The sequence below is a fragment of the Sceloporus occidentalis genome, unplaced genomic scaffold, assembly GCF_023333645.1.
Source record: "Sceloporus occidentalis isolate IW3139 unplaced genomic scaffold, rSceOcc1.0.p SCAF_1, whole genome shotgun sequence".
Taxonomy (NCBI): domain Eukaryota; kingdom Metazoa; phylum Chordata; class Lepidosauria; order Squamata; family Phrynosomatidae; genus Sceloporus; species Sceloporus occidentalis.
In genome coordinates this window covers 300045407-300064593 of record NW_028316981.1, presented here as the reverse complement: position 1 = coordinate 300064593, position 19187 = coordinate 300045407, and the positions used below count along the sequence as shown (strand labels likewise).

Genomic DNA, 19187 nt, shown 5'->3' with positions numbered 1-19187 from the left:
AATGGAACAAGTGAGGGACTTCATTGTTTGCAGTAAAATATGTCCCCCACTCGTTCTGTTCCCTTCCCGACTCCTTTTGGACCGTTCTCCGACTGTGCCAGGAGCCTGTGTGATAAACCCCCTTGGCTCCCCAAGAGACATTAGACCGATGATACTTTCCAGGGTGGGATCAGCAATCTTGCACAAAAGTAGCTAATTTCTGTGTAGGACTGTTGTTTTTGGCATTGCTTCCAGACAGGCACATAGTTTAATTTGTGCAAGATTGCTGGTCTCCCCCCAAAACAAACAAACAAACAAACAAACAAACAAAAAACTCAGCAATGCTATGCAAAAAATACCCAACAGTGGTGGTTGTTGTCATATGCCTTCAACTAGTTTCCAATTTATGGCAACTTTAAGGCAAATCTATCATGGGGTTTTCTTAGCAAAATTTGTTCACAGGAGGTTTTCCATTACTTCCCCTGAGGCTGAGAGTGTGTGACTTGTCCAAAATCACACAGTGGGTTTCATGGCTCAGCGGGGAATTGAACCCTGGTTTCCAGAGTCATAATCCAACACTCAAACCACACCACATTGACTCCCTGTCCCAGTAGTGATCCTTGCACAAAAATGTATTTTTTGGCACAAAACTATGATTTTCATACAAAGAACGCTGTATTTATGTGCAAAAAAATTTCCTGAAGCACTGGGTAGTGTTAATATCATATGAAATTTTTTCAGAATTCTCATCACTGTATTATTCTTCCTGACTAGCTTTCCTGTATGCCAAGAAACCCATTTTTTAAAAAATAAATAAATAAGAAATAACTATTGTTTTCATTACTAGTGCCCACAAGTCTGTTGGGCTTCGATGCCAAGGCAGTGAGCCAGGCTTCTGAATATATGTTAAAGCCCTTCTAGTATATACTCACCAACTCACTAATATAACTTATTGATACAGTCTGTGAAAATGAGGTCTCATGCAAAACATTGTCTCTTGGTTCTGTCCTAGCCAAACGGCACATGTTACATTTGATTTTGAAACACATCCACTGGATTCCAAGTATTTCTCAGACCCAGTTTCAAATTCTGCTTTTATTAAAGTTCTTTAACTGATCTAAAACCTGATGCCTTAAGAATCAACTTTTGTAAATATTTGGTCCAGTGTGGTCAAGTCATCAGATGACTCCTTGGTCTAGAGGCTCTGGGCTTTGGAGATGAGGTGCCCATATGAGGAGATGGTGAGCAAGACTTTCTTAGTATTGGCATCCTCTCTGTGGAGTTTGTTGTGTTTTTTGTGTGCCTTCAAGTTGTTTCCAAATTATGATTTGGAAATCCTATCACGAGCTTTTCTTGGCAAGCTCTATTCAGAAGGCATTTGTCATTGCCTTCCTCTCTAAGGCTGAGAGAGTATAACTTGCCCAAAGTGGGTTTCCATGGCTGAATCCTGGCTTCCCAAAGTCCTAGACCAACATTCAAACCACTGCTCCATGCTGACTCTCTCTGTGGGATTTGTTACTGAGCTTGATTAACCAGGCTTGCACGTTCATGTTCTTTAGAGAAACAGTTTACTTTTTCAGAGGGCCTTTGCAGATGACTGATTAATTGGTTTTCATCTATTTCTATTCATTTTGTTCCCACCTTTGAATCTTGTTTGTAAATTATTGATGATGCTTTTTGATTTTCAACTTTGTGGAAAGGATTTTTCTTAAAACATCTCAGGGATCTAGTGATGGGATACACTTCCTATGAACAGATGACCTATTAAAATAAGAATAAGAAGTTATCACAATCTTAGTAAATGCATTCTTAATTATTTTGCAGTAAGGGGGAAGATAGTTTCATGGTTATATACATTATATTTAATAACTTTGCTATTAAATGTTAATAACTTTAAGTGTTAATAACTTTGCTCTTAGAGTTATAAACTATGTTTAGACACATTGGCTGTTTCATCTAATGCTACTCCCACAACATTTTAAAGAATTGATTATTTGTGAAATATTTAGCAGCCTTCATTAAGACATCTCTGCCCAGGTCATCAACGGTCTGACTCCCACTGTGAAGCTCCTATTTATAGTTGACATCTATTTCTGCTTTATCCCACTTCACATACCCTCCTACATGAAGTTTGCTCAACAAATGAATTTGAAGCATGTTGACAACAGCATCTTTATTATTGATGAAAGCTGTGGTAATGGATTTCTCTCCCCCTCTGCTTTCCATTTCTTTCAGATTCTTAACAGACAATGTCTCTCTAAAATCAGAGAACCTTTGTTGGTTAAGAATTAGAAAAAGAAAGGGGAAAAAGAGGGGAAAGAAGCCATTGCAACAGCACCGCATGCAGCAAAATGTGCTGGTAGATTTGCAGCTTTTTCCTGGTGATTTCTTGTAGTAAATGTGCTTTTTTTCCCCTCCTTTTTTTCTTACAGACTCTGAATCCAAAATGGAATGAAGAATTTTATTTTAGAGTAAGTGTTTTGCTTTTGAACTTTTTAGTCGGTGTTGAGCACACACTGGTGGGGCAAGCATTAGTATTTTCAGTACTACAATATTTACAATTCCTGCAAAAGGAAATACTTGCAAAATATTTTACAGTCTGTTTAGTCCTTCACCAGCACTGCAAGGCAGTATAGTTGTTGAGGTGGGATTATATCTTTGGTATCTCAGCCACTAGCCATGCTGTCTGAAAGATTCTGGGACTTGAAGTACTGACTTTCCCAAGCACACTTTTAATTGGAATGGACCTGGGATTTTCTCTAGGATATGGGATTTCTTGCATATGTCCAATCTGTAGCACTGCCTGTTGCTTTTGATGAGGGTAACTAGCCAATAAGCAACAGCACACTGTCAAAGCTGTAGCTGGGCTTAAGGTTCCCCTTACCTATCCTGTTACTGCCTGTCAGTGTCTAGTAAGGACAGAATTGTCCTTCACCTTCCAGTTCATCATGAAAGCCAAAGGTTCTTAGCTGCATTGATAGCCAGGGACCACAGCAGAATAGGAATTTGCTAACCTTCAGACTGGCAAAGTGTCCATTCCTCCTGTGTCACTCTAGTTACTCTGCTCCTTACTCCTTGGCTCTATTGACTAAAGCAGAGCTTCATTAAGGAAGATGGTACTGGAACATTGTTTAAAAATCCAGAAAGTGGTCTTATACAGTGGGCCCTTGGTGTCTTCTGAGGTTTGGTTCCAGGACCCCCGATGGATACCCAAATCCGCGGATGCTGAAGTCCCATTAAATACAATGCCCTAGCAAAATGATGTCCCTTTTATAAAATGTCAAATCAAGATTTTCTTTTTGGTTATTGTATTTTAAAAATATTGTCAAGCCATTGATGTTTGAATCCATGGATAGAAAATCTGTAGATATGGAGGGTTGGCTGTACAGAGAACATTGGTCTATCTAGCTCATTACTATCTTCCTCTAACTGACAGATTTTCTTCAGGATCTTAGAGACATATCTTTCCTGGGTTGGGGCTTTAAACAGGGACTTGACATTACACTTTGTTAGCCAATATTGTTTTGGGGCAGAGCTTTGAAAAGTTACTTCACTGATTGCAGCTCCCTGTGTCCCACAGCTATAGTGCATTGAAGAAGTATTTCTCATTTTGGTTTTTCCACATTTTGTTGTTGTACATGGAATTGAAGTGGGATGTAAATCTGCAACCATTTTGTTCTCACATAAGTTAACAATAGCAAAGTACTACTTGTTAGTTACATTATTTTCTGACTTTTCTGTGATACAACTAAATAAGATGCTTTTCCAGCAAGCCCCTCCATCCCTATGCCTTTTCACATGGCCGGGTCTACATGTCATTCATGCAGCCTATTCGAATGCTATGTATGCCATTGCAGCCATGTATGTTCAAGCTGGTAATTAATGTTATATCAAAGTATAGCTGAATTAATAAGGTGTTTGAAGGTTTACAATGGGAGTGTGACAATGAAACTAGATGGACAATGCTTCTGCTTATACTAGCCAATGGGAGTGTGATAGCAAATACTGACATATTCACATTGTTATATTCATTGCCTGTCCCAAACCAACCAATGGGAGTGTGACAACAAAAGCAAAAGTATGTATGTGTACATCCTTGATGGACAGGCAAGAAAATAATAATAATGTGGAGCAGCCACTGTTGTATTTATTTTATTCCCCAACATAATTAGGGAAGCTCACTATTTTACACTGATGTCCCCACTGAGTAGGGAAATGTGTGACCGCTTAATCTGAGTTTGCTATGAATAGCCTCTATGTGACTTTTCATAGTGTAGGCAAGCCCCGGTAGTACAGACAAGCAACTCTGGAAAATCAGGGGTACCCTAGATTTTACTGTATGTGCAGACAAGCCTGTGATTTTTGGATAAATAAACATTTCTGGAAGCAGGGATGTAGCCAAGGGTGGGGTTTTGGGGGTCCGGACCCCCCATCAAGAGTGGGGATGTTCAAGCTCCTTCCCCCCTCCTCCTCCCCTCCACCAAAAGCACGGACTTGGATGGAGAGGGAAAGGGGGGGGAAGTCTCAGGGAGCAGGGAGGCTCAGAGAGAGAGAGAGGGAGAGGGAGAGGGAGTGCTTGAACAGTGCCTGTTCAAGCTCCTTTCTCCTGCTTCCTCCTTCTGTCGGAGCGAACTCAGGAGAGAGAGAGGGAGGGGAGAGGGCTGGTCTCCCTCCCGGCAACATCTTTGCCCCTCTTTCCCTCTCCCTCCGCCTCTGTGCTTTTGCCAAACAAAGGTCTCCGTTCGGGAGAGGAGAAGGAGGAGGAGGAGGAGGAGCATGGCAGAATGGGGTTGGACTGGATGGCCCTTGCGGTCTCTTCCAACTCTACGATTTTAAGAAGAGGGAAGGAAGACACACAGAAAAAAGGAAGGAAAAACGAGGGGAGGGAGGAAGAACTAAAGGAAAGAAGAGAAAGGAAAGAAAGAAGGAAGGAAAAAAGGGGAAGAAAGGAAGAAAAAGGAAGGAAGGGAGAAGAAAGGCTCTAAAAGGAAATATCAAAGAAAGAAAAGGTGACTTCTAATAACAACAATCAACTACAGGTTGAATCTCCCTTATCCAAAATGCTGAGAACTAGATGTATTTTGGAGTTTTTCAGAGTTTGGTATGTTTATATATGTATAATGGTATATATTGAAGCTACTTGAGTCCAACCATTAAACCCATTCATGTTTCATAAGCTCATCCTCAAGTAGCTCCTTTTTGGCCCTCCTCTGAGTGTCTCAGAATATGAACAGAGTTTCTCTGAGCATGAACAGAGTGGCTGCCGCTTATTGCTTGAGCAGCTGCACTTTGCTTTATCAACTTGAATTTATCTGATGTGAACAGCTTGAGAGGAAGGACTCCGTTTGCATCTGCACTAAAGAAATAATCCAGTTTGATGCCACTTTAACTGCCCTTGGCTCCATGCTGTGGAATGCTGGGATTTGAAGTTTGTTGTGGCACCTGACAGAGATGGCTAAACAGCTCCTCAAAACTACAAATCCCAAGATTCCATTAGCACAGAGCTATAATGGAAGTTAAAGTGGTGTCAACCATAAAAACCAAACTGTCTTGGGTCCTTTTCTGGGGGGAAAGGTGGCACAGAAATGAAATAAATGATGAAATGATGAGGAGATCTGGGAATTGCACTTCAGTTTCTTGTGGCTGGCAGAGATGGCTAAATAGCTCCCAAAACTACCAATCCCAGGATCCCATAGTATGGAGCCAGGGCAGTTAAAGTGTTATCAAACTGCACTATTTCTGCAGTGTGGATGCAGCCTTGGAGCTCTTTTGTTGATGCTACTTGCAAGTTGGTTCTGACTCATGGCAACCCTAAGGCAAACCTATCATGGGGTTTTCCTGGCAAATTTTTCCAGAGGGTGTTTCTCTGGGGCTGAGAGAGTGTGACCTGCCCATGGTCACCCAGTGGGACCTCTATCCATGAGTTAAACCCACTCCCCACCCCTCTCCATTTTCTTTCTGGAAGGGGCCTTGCTTATGTTGAAGGGAAGGCTGCCAAGCCTCTGAACCTCAGAATTATTGTTTCAGTGCTCAGTCTTAGAAGCAGTGGGTGCCTGAGCATGCACAGAGTGTCTTTCACTCCTTCTCGCCTCTCTCTCAGCCCAAGACCCCCTCCTCATTTCACCACCCTCTTGTTGCATGGGTTTGGCTGATTTTAACCTCTGGAATTTTATATTTGTATTTTATATTTTATATTTGTAATTTTTCAATGTATTTTTTATGATTTTCATTGTTGTTTTAATGTGTTTTCTATGTGTTGTTAGCCACCTTGGGCCCCACTTTGGCAGAAAATAAATATGTGGGCTACATCCAAAACCTGGATGGGAAAAGCAACCCGTGACTGGGAGGAAGTCCACTTCCAGACTGGAAAAACAGATATCTATATCTGTATCTATGTATAAATGTTAAACAGTGTATGGTGTGCTAGCAACCACAGAGGCTTCCAGGAAATCCTTCTCCTCTTTTTATAACATAATAATAATAATAATAATAATAATAATAATAATAATTATTATTTTGGAATTGGGGAGGATGGATGGGAGGACCACAAAACAATGACCCAGGGCCACAGATGGCCCATAGCTGCCCTATTTAATCCTCCTACTCCATTGTGGTTTGATCACTGGAGTACTATGACTCTGGAGTCCAGGTTTTTATTCCCAACTGGACCATACAAAGCCACTGGGTGATCTTTTGCAAGCCACAAATGCACTTGAGGAAGTAGACTGAAGTCTAGGAAAGCTCATGCTCCAATTTCTTTCTTTCGGTGAGTCTCAAAAGTGCTGCAAGATTTCTCTTCTTCTTCTTCTTCTTCTTCTTCTTCTTCTTCTTCTTATTGGATCTAAATGCATCTGAGGAAAACGCTAAGAAACCTGACATCTAGGAAAACTCATGCTGCAAATGTGTTTCTTTCAGTGAGTCCCAAAGGTGCTGCAAGATCTCTCTACATATTATTATTATTATTATTGCATCTAAATGCATCTGAGGAAATAGATTGAAGTCTAGGCATGGCTGTGGTTTCTCTCTCTCCCTCTTTCATTCTATTTGGTGCACTCTCTCTCCCTCTCCCTTCCCTGCCCCCCTCCACATGCAGGTTGCCCTCCAGAGAGCAGAGGATGAGATGGGACACCCCCCCCCCCCAAAGGAACCATGCCCTGGTTGCTGCTCCTGCTTCAGCCAGAGCTCCCCTCGCATTTGGGGTTTGGGGAAGGCGCCAGGGCAGCGGGAGCCCTGAGAGGAGGATGCCAGGGAGCAAGTCCTCTTTTCTCTTTTTCCTCCCCTTCCCTTCACTCCAAGGACAAACTTCTCTGTTGACTCAAAAACATCCCTGCCCCGGGTTGTTTTATTGTTGTTTTATTGTTCCTTCCCATAAAAGACAGCTCTCTAGCCTCTCCTTTCCCGTGAATGAACCTGAGGAGCCTTTGGCAATGGCATGGAAGTGGAGCAGCCCCCTCCCCTTCTTCCCCTTCTTCCCTTCTTTCCCCTTCCTGAGGTAAAGGCTTGACCCTCTGTCTGTGTCTTGGGGGGGGGGGGGGCCTTTCAGCCCTTCCAAATGGTGGCACTTAGTCTGGACCCCCCCCCCCCTTCTCAAAACCCTGGCTACGTCCCTGCTGGAAGGCTTAGTGTTTTTGGAGAACATACCTAAATAAACAGTATCATGAAGGCCATGGAGTGATCAAAACAAGTCCAGGATAAATTTGTTCAGAAGCAGTAATTGGGGTTGAATTACTGAAAGATAATCCTTTTAATCCAGATCTCTCAGATTGCAGTCTATTCCTCCATCAACTAGAATTTGTAGCCACATTTTTTGGGGAAAATGCTATACAGGTTCATTACAAGAGCACACAAATGCGTTTTCTGGTACCTCTACATAGCTCATTGCTTATAGTCCAGTATGGTGGATTGAAATCTATTAAACCACAAAGCATGAGTCAGTAAGAGAGGAAGGCTGGAATGGAGGCTTGAACCTGGAGCCACAGGCTGGCCCCAAAGGTAGTGTAACTCTTGTCTGAAAATGCCAGAATCATATCTGCCTATTCTCTTTTGGCAGCCACTCTGCAGGTCTGTCTTCTATGCCTTTAGGGCATCTGTTACATTAAACAAATATCAATTGTGAACATGGCTGAGGTATAACTTTTTTGAACTATAACTCAGATAATGCCACAGATAGCACAGCAGTGGGCCACATCATCTGGTTTATTCTGGGGGTTGCAGTCCAAAGACTTCAGATATTTTCCAGCCCTGAACTTAGAGGTTGGCCTAATGCAGCCACACCACCTCATCACATTTCTATATTCTCACCAAGCATCTGTGCCAGGTCTTTGCTCTAGCCAGGTACTGTATATGGCATTTCACCTTTACTTGATATTCACTTGCCAAGTCTCGGTTTCTTCAAAGAAACTTTGGACACCACCATCACTACCCCTGACATATATATCCATTCCTTGTCTCCACAGAGCTCAATTCTCTCCTACGCTCCAGGGTTAGTTTATCCTGCAGAAGTAATGCAGTGGGAAACAAGTCTGTTTATTTCACGTTGAACCTAATAAATTAGCTTGATTGCACATCAGAGATAGCTGTATTGCTTAACCTGTCTGTGAAGTATTTATTTAAAGAGAAGGGGTGTGCAAAATAAAATTCCAGCAATTTAAATTTAATCTTTTAGAGCAGCTGTCTGCAAACTTGTAGATTGTTAAAACTATGTTTATTTTTTTGCAAACAATGTCTGAACAATTGGTCTTTTTTGTTAGCATTTTGGAAACTGTATTTTTCTTAGCATCTCAATTTAGGGAGATCATAAATAGTTTTCAAATTGATTTTTAAAGCATGTTTAAAAAGTGAAAATAGAGGAGGGTTTACCTCTTCCGTTACCCTTGCTGTCTTAAACTACATTGGTTCCTCTAATCTATGGAGCTGGGCATATATGGAGCAAACCTCTTTTGATTAGTAATGCACCATCCCTAGGAATGGTCTTGGAACTAAAAGGTGGATGTCTAGTCCCAGCTTTTTCCATTCCAGCCACAACAAAGTCTGATATGTCAGAATCTTTCTACCAGAACCGATGTCTGATCATGTTACACTTTATTTTATTAAGGGTATAATCCTAAACATACTTAATGTGGAGTAAAATCTAATCATAGTGGAGTTTACTTCCTAGTAAGCCTGACGATAGGCTTCACTCCTCTGCACATCTGCTTGAGAACAAGTCCTTTTGGGCATAGTGGAACTTGCTTCTAAGCAAAAGTATATTCAGCATGTAACAAATTCTATCAATGTTGTGTGTATGTGTGCCTTCAGGCACCTGTCAACCTATGGCAACCCCATGAATGTCATAGGGTTTTCTTAGGCAAGGAATATTCAGACCTGGTTTTGCCAGTTCCTTCCTCTGAAGTATAGTATACAGCACTTGGTATTTGTTGGCAGTCTTCTGCAATTTTCAATGCTTGGCTGAAATTACGTAGAAAAAAATACTATACAGAGTGGTTCCCTGTCATTGAGGCAGTGAATCAACTCCAGGTTTCGGTTCACACTTTAAAGCAGCTGACCAAGGTACTAAAATATGGCCCCAAAATGGGTTCAGTGCCTTGAACAGGTCCTTTATTTATTTACTTTTGTTTAGAATATTTATATCCCAGTCTTCAGCCACAAAGACTCTCAGAGCACTTTACAGATTCTTAATTTGACAGTTCCCTGCCTCAGGTTTACAGTCTAAAAAGACATGATACAAAAGGAGAAGGGAATGGCAGTGGGGAAGGGAATCAAGTCCAGCAAATACTGCGGGTTCTTCTCTCCCTCCAAGGCCAGGGAGTTGCTGGTTGGAATGTAAAATTTGGAGTAAGCTGCTTGCTTTTATTGTGCACATAACCTGGAAAAGCATAATAGGACAGAAAGATGTGATGCATCTGGTCAGATGTGTGCAATAAAATGAAATCCAAAGTACAGTGGCAAAAAATGTTTGCTAGTGCTTTGCATATTACTTTAAAAGCCAATTTACTGATACTGAGAGAGAAGGTATCATGTGCTCAGAAACTTCAGTTGACCCAAAGAGCTGCCTCCAGGGTGTTAACTGGAGCTCCCTGGAGGACACAGAACTGCTCCATTGGATTCTGGTTCATTTCTGGACACAATTCAGTGTGCTGGTTTTGACCTGTAAAGCTTTGTATAGTTTGGGCCCAGATTATATAATAATAATAATAATAATAATAATAATAATAATAATAATAATAATAATAGGTTTTATTTATATACCGCCCAATCACTGGGAATCCGAGCAGTTTACAATAGAGGGGATAACAGACAGTTCCCTGCCCACAGGCTTACAATCTAAAAGACACGACACAAAAGGAGAAGGGAATGGTGAGGGAGGGAGGGAATCAGGTCCAGCATTCTTCTCTCCCTCTGAGGCCTGGACCAAGGCAGATGGACCGGAGGGAGGGCTCTTCTTCTTCAGGCTAGCTCCTGATGGTACTGGGCCAGCCTTCTCTCTCCCTCAGAGGCCGAAAGATGACAGTTAGGGAGGGAGGAGCCTCTTTCTTCAGGCTAGCCCCTGATGGTATGATATGAAGGACTGTACCTCTCTTTAATAAGCCCATTAGAACAAACTGACTAGGCTTGGGCTTTTAATGCTGTGCAGTTTGTATATTGTCTTTTAATGAATTTTAATATCTTTAATTTTTAATGTTTTAACTTTATAAATGGTTTAATTGCTTCTTAAATCATATATTTATACTTTTGTTAATGTAGTGTTTTAAATACAGGGTTAGCAGCCTTGAATCCCATTATTGGGAGGAAGGCAGAATATAAATGAATAAAATAATGATTTTTATAATAATGATAAAAATGGCAATACTGTACAACAAAACCCCTGGGTAAACAGAAAGGCCTTTCCCTACTGGCAGAAAGACAGCAGGAAGGGGGCCATTTTAGATTCCCACAGGAGTGAATTACACAGCCTGGGAGCAGTCTGTAATTTTGATGCAGCTCCCATCAGTCCAAGTCATCCTAGGCTGGATACGCACTGCAGAAATAATCTAGTTTGACACCACTTTAGGTGCCACGGCTTAATGCTATGGAGTTCTGGGAATTGTACAATTCTCAGAATTCCATAACATTGAGCCATGGCACTTAAAGCAGTGTCAACTGGTGAATCTTGAGTGAGTTCAGACCAGAGTTCAGTTGCATGCAATAGCTTCTTAGACTTTAAAATGCTCTCTTACTCCAATCACTAATAAATGATAGCAGCAAAAGAAGCATACAGGCCATGGCCTAGGGCATGGGGTTTCCTTGTTTTGTGTGTATAAGTTTGCACTGCTAGACACAGATTGGAACCTTTTAATTAAATAACTGTTCATGCCCATAAATTGTTTTTTTTTCTTTCAAAGAACTACCCTTTAAATTACACTCTCTTTTCTGACCTCCTTTTTTGTCTTTTAGGTAAACCCATCTAATCACAGATTGCTTTTTGAAGTATTTGATGAAAACAGATTGGTGAGTATTTTTTATTTCTTTGTTGTTGTTATGTGCCTTCAAGTCAACTTGTACTTATGGTAGCCCAACCCTAAGGTTTTCTTTGCAAAATTTCTTCAGAGGTGGTTTGCCATTGCCTTCCTTTTCACCTGAGAGAATATGACTTTTCCAAGATCACCCGGTGGGTTTCCATAGCTCAGAGGAGATTTGAACCCTGGTCTCCCAGAGTCCTACTCCAGCACTCAAGCAATTACCTTTGTTTGTTACATACATGTTTAAAAATGAAACCTCCTTGCTGTGCCATAGTTTTAAATCGTTGTTTCTCTTTTGCCTGTTTTACGGGAAGGTGGTGTAATGTTTTTCAAAAGGTGGCATAAGCAAACATGAACATTGTGTAATAAATAAGCTTGGAACTGTTTGTGGGTTCTTTTTGGGATTGCTGTAAGTGAGGAGTTTGGTCATTATGAGTCCTCAGAGGTTGACAGATACATCTTTATCACCCTAAAGATGGAGAGTAACAGTTGTAGAAGCAGAGGGGGTAGGTGGCAGAATTGGCCCTGTCTTTAAGCAGAGTGAAACAACTACGATGGAAACAATGACAGCCCTCAACTGTTTCTCCTAAGTTCCCTGGCCTACTCCTTCACTTAAAGAATGGCATTGTGTGCCACAGAGCCTTGTCCTTCGTCTCCTAAACTAGCAAGCCACTTGCAAATGTGGCTTATTTCCAATGCTGAATTAAAATTCACCAGCCAGTACGTGGAATGAAAGAGTGTGAATTTCACTGGGCTGGTTCATACACGCACATCCACACACTGCCATTATTCACTGACTAACAAATAGCTCAAGGTTTAAATAGTATTTAATGAAATAACATTTAATATATACATTTATTTTTAACCAGTTGGTTGTGAAATGGCTGCTATTGGTTTGTATGTCTTTTATTTTAAACTAAACTCTTGGTTGTAAGCTGCCACAAAGACCTGTTTTGGTAGAAAGGAGGCATCTAAAACATGACATTGACTGAGTAAATTAATACGCATTTAGCAAGTAAGAAAAAGCCCCAGACACATTTGATTTAAATAAAATAAAAACACATTTGAAATGATGGAAGGAAATAGATACTTAATCTCTTCTCTGCCCACTTCTTACCTCAAATGACCTCTCACCAATGTGTTACCCTCCCTTTCCAGAGATATAGGTGGCATTATTAATGATGGGGGAAATGGCTGGCTAGATTTATGTTCAGAGTCAATGTGGTATAGTGGTTTGAGTATTGGACTAGGACACTGGGTTTGAATCCCTGCTTGGCCATGGGAATCACCTGGGTGATCTTGGACAAGTCACACACTCTCATCCTCAGAAGAGGGCAAGGGCAATCTCCCTCTGAACAAATTCTGCCATGAATTAGGGAACCATAAGTCAGATATGAATTGAAGGCACACAGCAACAAGATTTATGGTGTCCAGAGCCTGAGTAGAACATGCCACAATTTGGAAATGTTATGGATTATGACTCTCAGAATCCTCCAGCTTCAAAATAGAGATTTTCAAGATATAGTTGCTCTGTGATATATACTTTGCTATCCTTTCATTGAAGAGAATATTGAAGTCCTTGAAAATGAGTGAGCTCTTGTGTGGTTGGGTATGTAGGTTTATACATCAAACTCCAGCCCTAATGGACTGCACGTTCTCTTTCCTTTGATTGTTTCAGTGTTAATCTAACTGTTTGGTTGTTAATATGACATGGAACTAGGCCACTGTATCTGGAAATTGTTGGAGGAGTCTCATAGTTCCTCCAGACTACTTCCAATACTGCTTTATTATAATTCTGTAACAAATAATAATAGGTTTCCCACAATAGAGGATTGTACCAGCCTTTGGCTTTCAGTGCTGTTTCCATTTCCCCCTTGTTATCTGGACTGTTTTATTTCTCTGTTTAAAAACAACCTGTTAGAAAACTAAGGCTTAAATGTCTAGGACATGGCTCACACTCAACACCTGTATAAGTTTTTTCCCCTTTAGCTTTAGCTATGAAATTTCATTTTATAAAGCCAGTTCTTTTTGTTTGCCTTGACAATACTGTTTGTTTTCATTGCCCTTCTTCCAAATTCATGTTTGAAGGAGCATTCTGAGATTATACCTCAGCTATACCTCCCCTCCCCATTATCTAAACTACCATCCAGAGCACAGCCGAATTCGGACATTGTTTAATTTTTGGTTTCAGTCTGCCTGTTTGTTCTTCTGACGCTTTTTTGGCTCCTAATAAAGCAGAGCTCTATTCCGTGTTGGCAACCTAAGCTACTAATATTGCTAAACTTTCTCAGTGGATGCTTGCCAGCATTGGGCAGCGTTTCTGTATAGTGTTTAAGTCAGATTCATGCAGCCCTCCATGCATGCCCCTGTTCCAGATTTTACTTGCTTTCTCAACCTCTTAAAAACTGGAAAAGAGAGACGGTTGATTGCTACTGGCTGCTTCTTGAATTTTGCATGTAAGCTTTCTTTTCAGTTTTTTTTTTCTCATTCCCATAAAGGTCTTTGTATAGCCAAAGCAGGTTATTATATCCTGTTTATGGGGGCAATATGATATCTGTGTCTGTTGCTACAGTGAACATATTGCTGTTTAAATCACTTCAAGCACAAAGGGAAAGACCTAGTTCCTAGCCATTCCCTGATAAATATCTCCAGTAGTCTGTAGGATACACAGCCAACTTTGAACAAACGAAATCTCTGTTTCTCTCTGTGCGCCTTCATCCAGCCATTTTTTCCCCCATAGTGATTCTCAATTTGCAGGCGAATTTCAATGCAAAATAAAGAGTGGATTGATTTTTCATGGAGGCAGGGATTGTGTGTGTGTGTGTGTGTGTGTGTGGTTTCTCCCTCCCTTCCCCCCTCCCTCTTTTTCCTTTTCTGGCTTAGTACAGAAATGTTCCATGAATAAGATGTAGTTTAGATTTATAGCAGAGTCGAGTGTGTTTGCTGCTTTAGTCAGCTGTGAGAGATCTCCCGCTGGGGCCGCTCCTTTCTGATGGAAAAGGAGCAGCTGTGAAGGTGCTGTTTCAGGCTCTTGCTGGTATTAAAGAGGAAAAAAAATAGTAGCTTGCACTGGAGAGGGGGAAATGGGTCATGTGATGCCAGCCATCCTACCCTATGTCACAGTTTGGAGGAGCACTGATTGCTCTTATCCAATCATGCCTGGAATGCCGCTTGCCACTTGGGCTATTTCTGCTGCCTGTCGCTATCAGTACAGCAGTGCTAACAGTTTGGCAGATGGGACACTTTTTCTTGGAGTTTATGTCTTTAGTTCTTAACTTCTGGCAGTGCCTGGACTCGTTGCTGTCTCCCCCACTCTCTTTTCTCCTGAAACTATGGCCCATCGGCTGCGGTTTCATTTTGGCTCTGGACGAAGCAACACCGCTCCCGAGTCAGAGATCCTCGACCGTGAGAGAGAAGATGATGACTTTTTCATGGCATGCCACACTTTGCCAAGAAGAAACGGGCCTCATCCTTTCTCCAGGCGCAGGACAGAGTGCGGGGATGGCAGCGGCGATTTGCGGGAAGCAGGGTCCTTGAAAAGGAGCACCTCCATGTTTATTCCTCAGCTCCTCAACAGTATTGATACACGGCCCACGAGGAGCTCATCAATGCAGATTTCCCTCCAGCGCAAAGCTGTAAATGGGCATGCTGATGAATGTGGGGGCACAGAATCCTCCCCAGATGAGACGTGTAACTTTTCAGATTTTGGGGAGCATTACACATCTCTTGATAAAAGCCATTCTTCTCCAAACAGTCAACAGGTCACCCCAGAGAATTCGCCACCCAGGGAAGCAGAGAGCCCAGAGGTTAATGAAGGGCCTGCTAATCACAGGATATTTTGTACCATCCCTTCCAATAACTGGAATGACAGTGGTGGAGCCACTGGACAGGATGATGAAGGAAACAAAACCGCATTGGGATTAAACATTGGTGGGGTAAGGATTCAGCATCGGGCTTCAAGTGTGGACATGCCTCATGTTACACTGATGCCATTTGACTCAGAGGCTCCGAATAATGGCTCAGGCTCAGAACCGAGACGCTGGTCTTTGCAACATTTGCCAGAGGGCACAGCCAATTCAGGAAAGAAATTCTTTGTTTTCCAATTGCAGCAGCCTCAGGTGAACAGTACAGGGACAGATTACAATTTTGGCTTTACGGGAACGAAAGGGGATAGGTTGGTCAGGTATCCACGGATACGTCTGGAGAGGAGTACCTCATATCCAGTTCATCCACAGCCAGAACGCATCAGCCCCGTGGAGGACGATGGTGTGAATTCAACACTTCACGGAAATAGCAGGAATGGCTCTGAAAAATGCAGAAGCAATTCAGTGGAGCGGGTTTCTCCAGGGCAAGGATGCATGTTTAAAATCCTCCCAGATCAAAACTCAAGGCAGCAGCACTTCAGAATTCTTGTAACTCGTGGGATTAATGAGAAAGGTCAAGGTTCTGGACAGGTGGATCTAACTGGTTCTGTTCCTGTTGGGGCTAATTCATCAGTAAGTAGAAACAATACTAAATTGGCAACAAGGTTGTCCAGAGTAGGAAGGGAGGGGGAACAGAAATTGAGATGGTTTGTGTGGCTTGCATAATTGTGAAACTTCACATTCTAACAATGTTAGAAAGAGCTGCATTCCTTCAGAACAATCTCAGAGCATCTTTGTTTTGTTAGACTAAAGTAGCTTTCAGTTATGACTACTGCCAGTGCAATGTTTTGAGGTCTCCTGGTGACTCATGAGTTACTTAATTCAGTGTTACGTCATCTAAATACAATTGTATTGTGTGGGTTTTTTTTTTTACATAAAATCTGTAAGCCACTGCATAGAAAAACTGCTCATTTTGTAAAATCTTGGGCTTTTTCATTATGATCTCTGTCTATCTATCTATCTATCTATCTATCTATCTATCTATCTAATCGATCTCACACTCACTATACAGGGCTGAATAAGCATCCAATACCACATTAAGAGCTAAGGATCAAAAGCTGTTCAAAAGTATCAGAGCTTACAACAGTTTTAATGGCTTAAGTAGGTACTTTTAATGGAAACCATTTGTTTGCTTTGTATTTGTTGCTGTCTGATTCTAAATATGAAAGAAGTGGTCTTGAAATCCCAAACATTTTGATTTATTAATTTCAATTTTGGTTTTATTATTTCAGCCATTAACCCTAACAAATGAAACACTATGCAGTTTTGGGATAGGATAAATTCTTTTTATAAATTCCAACTTAGTTACCCTCCCCAGATATAGAGGTGTTGTCCCCTCATTTGTCTATTCTTCCCCGCCTATGTTTCTGCCTTTTTTTTAATGCTTTTAATGTTTTTAATGTTTTTTATACTATTATTGTTTAATTCTGTTTTAGTACAGGGTATGGGGGGGCGGTAGGTCAAGAGTTTGATTTTTAACTGTATTGTAATTGATGTATTTTATTGTTGTAACCCGCCCGGATTCTTCGTGATTGGGCGGGCTATAAATAAATCTTTATTATTATGATTATTACATATGCTACAAACAGAAGTGGAGTTTTTCCATGGAAAGATATACAGAACATGACAAGTTTTTAAAAATTGTGTGTTTCATTGTTGCTCGAGTGCCATTAGCCTCTTAAATTTTCCAGCTCTATGAGAAAACAAACAAAAGAGATATTTTTTGGCCCTTATGGCTTCTGTGACTGTGTGAACATGGCATATCATTGCAGCGCAGTTCAACACAGGGAGGCAACATCTAATAGTGGGAAGACATTGTGATTAATAGCAAGAATTTTATTCTATCCCAATTTAATGTCTTAGCATGTACATATCACGCTGATCATAGACACCTAGCACCAAATGGATCCCAAATAAAGGAATCAAGTTTATGATGACATCTTTATTTTCCTTTTAAAATAATATTGTTGCTATTAGTGTAGGGGGAAAAAATCTTTCTAAAATTTCCAGATTGAGAGAAAAGAGAAAACACATAAATTCCAGCAAATGTTTACTTGGTTTAATTTTGCTGAGGTTTTACTCTCCTTACTACATCCCCCTGGTTTTATTGTGGACATATTGAAATGGCATTAAATTGCTTGAGGTCATTTTGTTCTCTGAATTTCTGGTGGTGAAGTTTTTAAAGTCATAAAGGCTCTTGTTCTGAAGTTTCTGTACTAAAATGATTTTTTTCTGGGGCTCACTAAAGCTGAGGTGTAAAGTAAATGCATATGTAAATATTAGGTGTCACTGAAGGTGACTGAAGGAGACAAAAGATAAGGGCCCAGATGTCTTGTGAACTCTTATGCAAACTGGAGTGTGGTGTGTGTGTGTGTCTTTTATTGAGCACTAATTCACATTAAGAAAGTAAATAAGCCAGCTCTTCTGCAACATTATTTAACAGTCTTGTATATTTTCAGTACTGTCAACAATGGTTGGATGTATATTTCCCCCTATACTGAGCACTCAAGGAAAGCTAAGGCATTGAATTAAATGGCTGTGCATGTCCTATGTAGAGCTCAAGATAGAATAAGAGTAGAAAGAGGCAACTAGAGGACTAGGAGGGACAATTTTTGGATTTATTATAAATGCCTAGTTTATAATTAGAAGTAGAGTAAGTATTCTGAAGTATTAATTAAAATCTGTTGTCAGCATCTAGTGTTGTGCTGTACATCCATCCTAATTTCAGGGGAATATTAATTTATTAAATGTAGTTATAGCTTAAGTATTAAAACAAAAACAATTTGTACTTCTTTAGACATTTTATTGTGATATTTCTTCATAATATAAATATTAAATAAATGCTATCACATGTAGTATTTGATTATTTAAACATGATACATAGCAAATAATAGAATAAATCCACGTGAAACAGACAAGGTTGCTATATATAAGTCAGAAACAACCTGAGGAGAAACAACAGTGACTGGTTTAAAAAAACACTGAGATATTGCAATGGAATGGTAGATGACACCTCTCTTGGGAATCATTATTCTCAATAATTTCATTATTGAGTCTTTAGGGGCAAAATCTAATTTCTAGTGTGCTTCCCATTGCAAGGTTGTTTATTTGTTTGTTTAAAAAGTAGAGATATAATGGATTCTTTCTGGGAAAGGGATAGAACAGGACTAGGCCATATACACAACGATTGGTCCATCTAGTACAGTTACATCAACTCTCATTGGCAGCTGTTTTTTAGCATTTTAGGCAGGATTCTTTCCTAGCCCTGCCTGGAGGTCCATGACAGTCTTTTATCTTCATACTAACTGGCCCTGGCCCTGATTAGCCTCTGAAATCATATGAGATCAGATATGTTTCACATTGGCGTGGTGGTACAGGTAGAAGACTTGTAGCCCTCCAGATACTGATGGACTTTCAATTCCTAACAGCCCCAGACACCATACTGCTGGTTACAGATGACAGAAGTTGTAGACCAGCAAAATATGAAGGGCTACAGGTTTACTGTTTGTTTTCTGTTACACTTGCCTGTACAGTTCATTTGTTTGCTTAATTGATTGATTTATACACCACGTGTGTGTGTGTTGTGTGCCTTCAACTTGTTTCTGGCTTATAGTGGCCCTGAGGCGAATCTATCGCATGTTTTTCTTGGTGAGATTTATTTAGAGGAAGTTTGCAATTGCCTTTCCCTGAGACTGAGGGACTGTGAGTTTCCCAGTGTCACCCAGTGGCTTTCATGGCCAGCCAGGAATCAAACCCTGGCTTCCAGAGTCATAGTCCAATACACAGA

At 40.7% G+C, this 19187-nt stretch overlaps 1 protein-coding gene across 12 annotated transcripts in view; it reads left to right on the top strand.

The window, feature by feature from the left end:
* The window catches only part of NEDD4L (NEDD4 like E3 ubiquitin protein ligase), a 362032-nt gene that overhangs the window by 164372 nt on the left and 178473 nt on the right, over nucleotides 1-19187 (top strand). For 5 of the 12 annotated variants that reach the window (XM_089497155.1, XM_089497168.1, XM_089497167.1 and 2 more), the window contains exons 4-5: nucleotides 2412-2450; nucleotides 11413-11466. In XM_089497155.1, coding sequence (XP_089353281.1) covers nucleotides 2412-2450; nucleotides 11413-11466 — 93 coding nt within the window. Of the gene's footprint in view, nucleotides 1-2411; nucleotides 2451-11412; nucleotides 11467-14560; nucleotides 15974-19187 lie in introns of those variants that run through there. The other 7 variants (XM_089497151.1, XM_089497131.1, XM_089497145.1 and 4 more) reach the window with 3 other exon arrangements.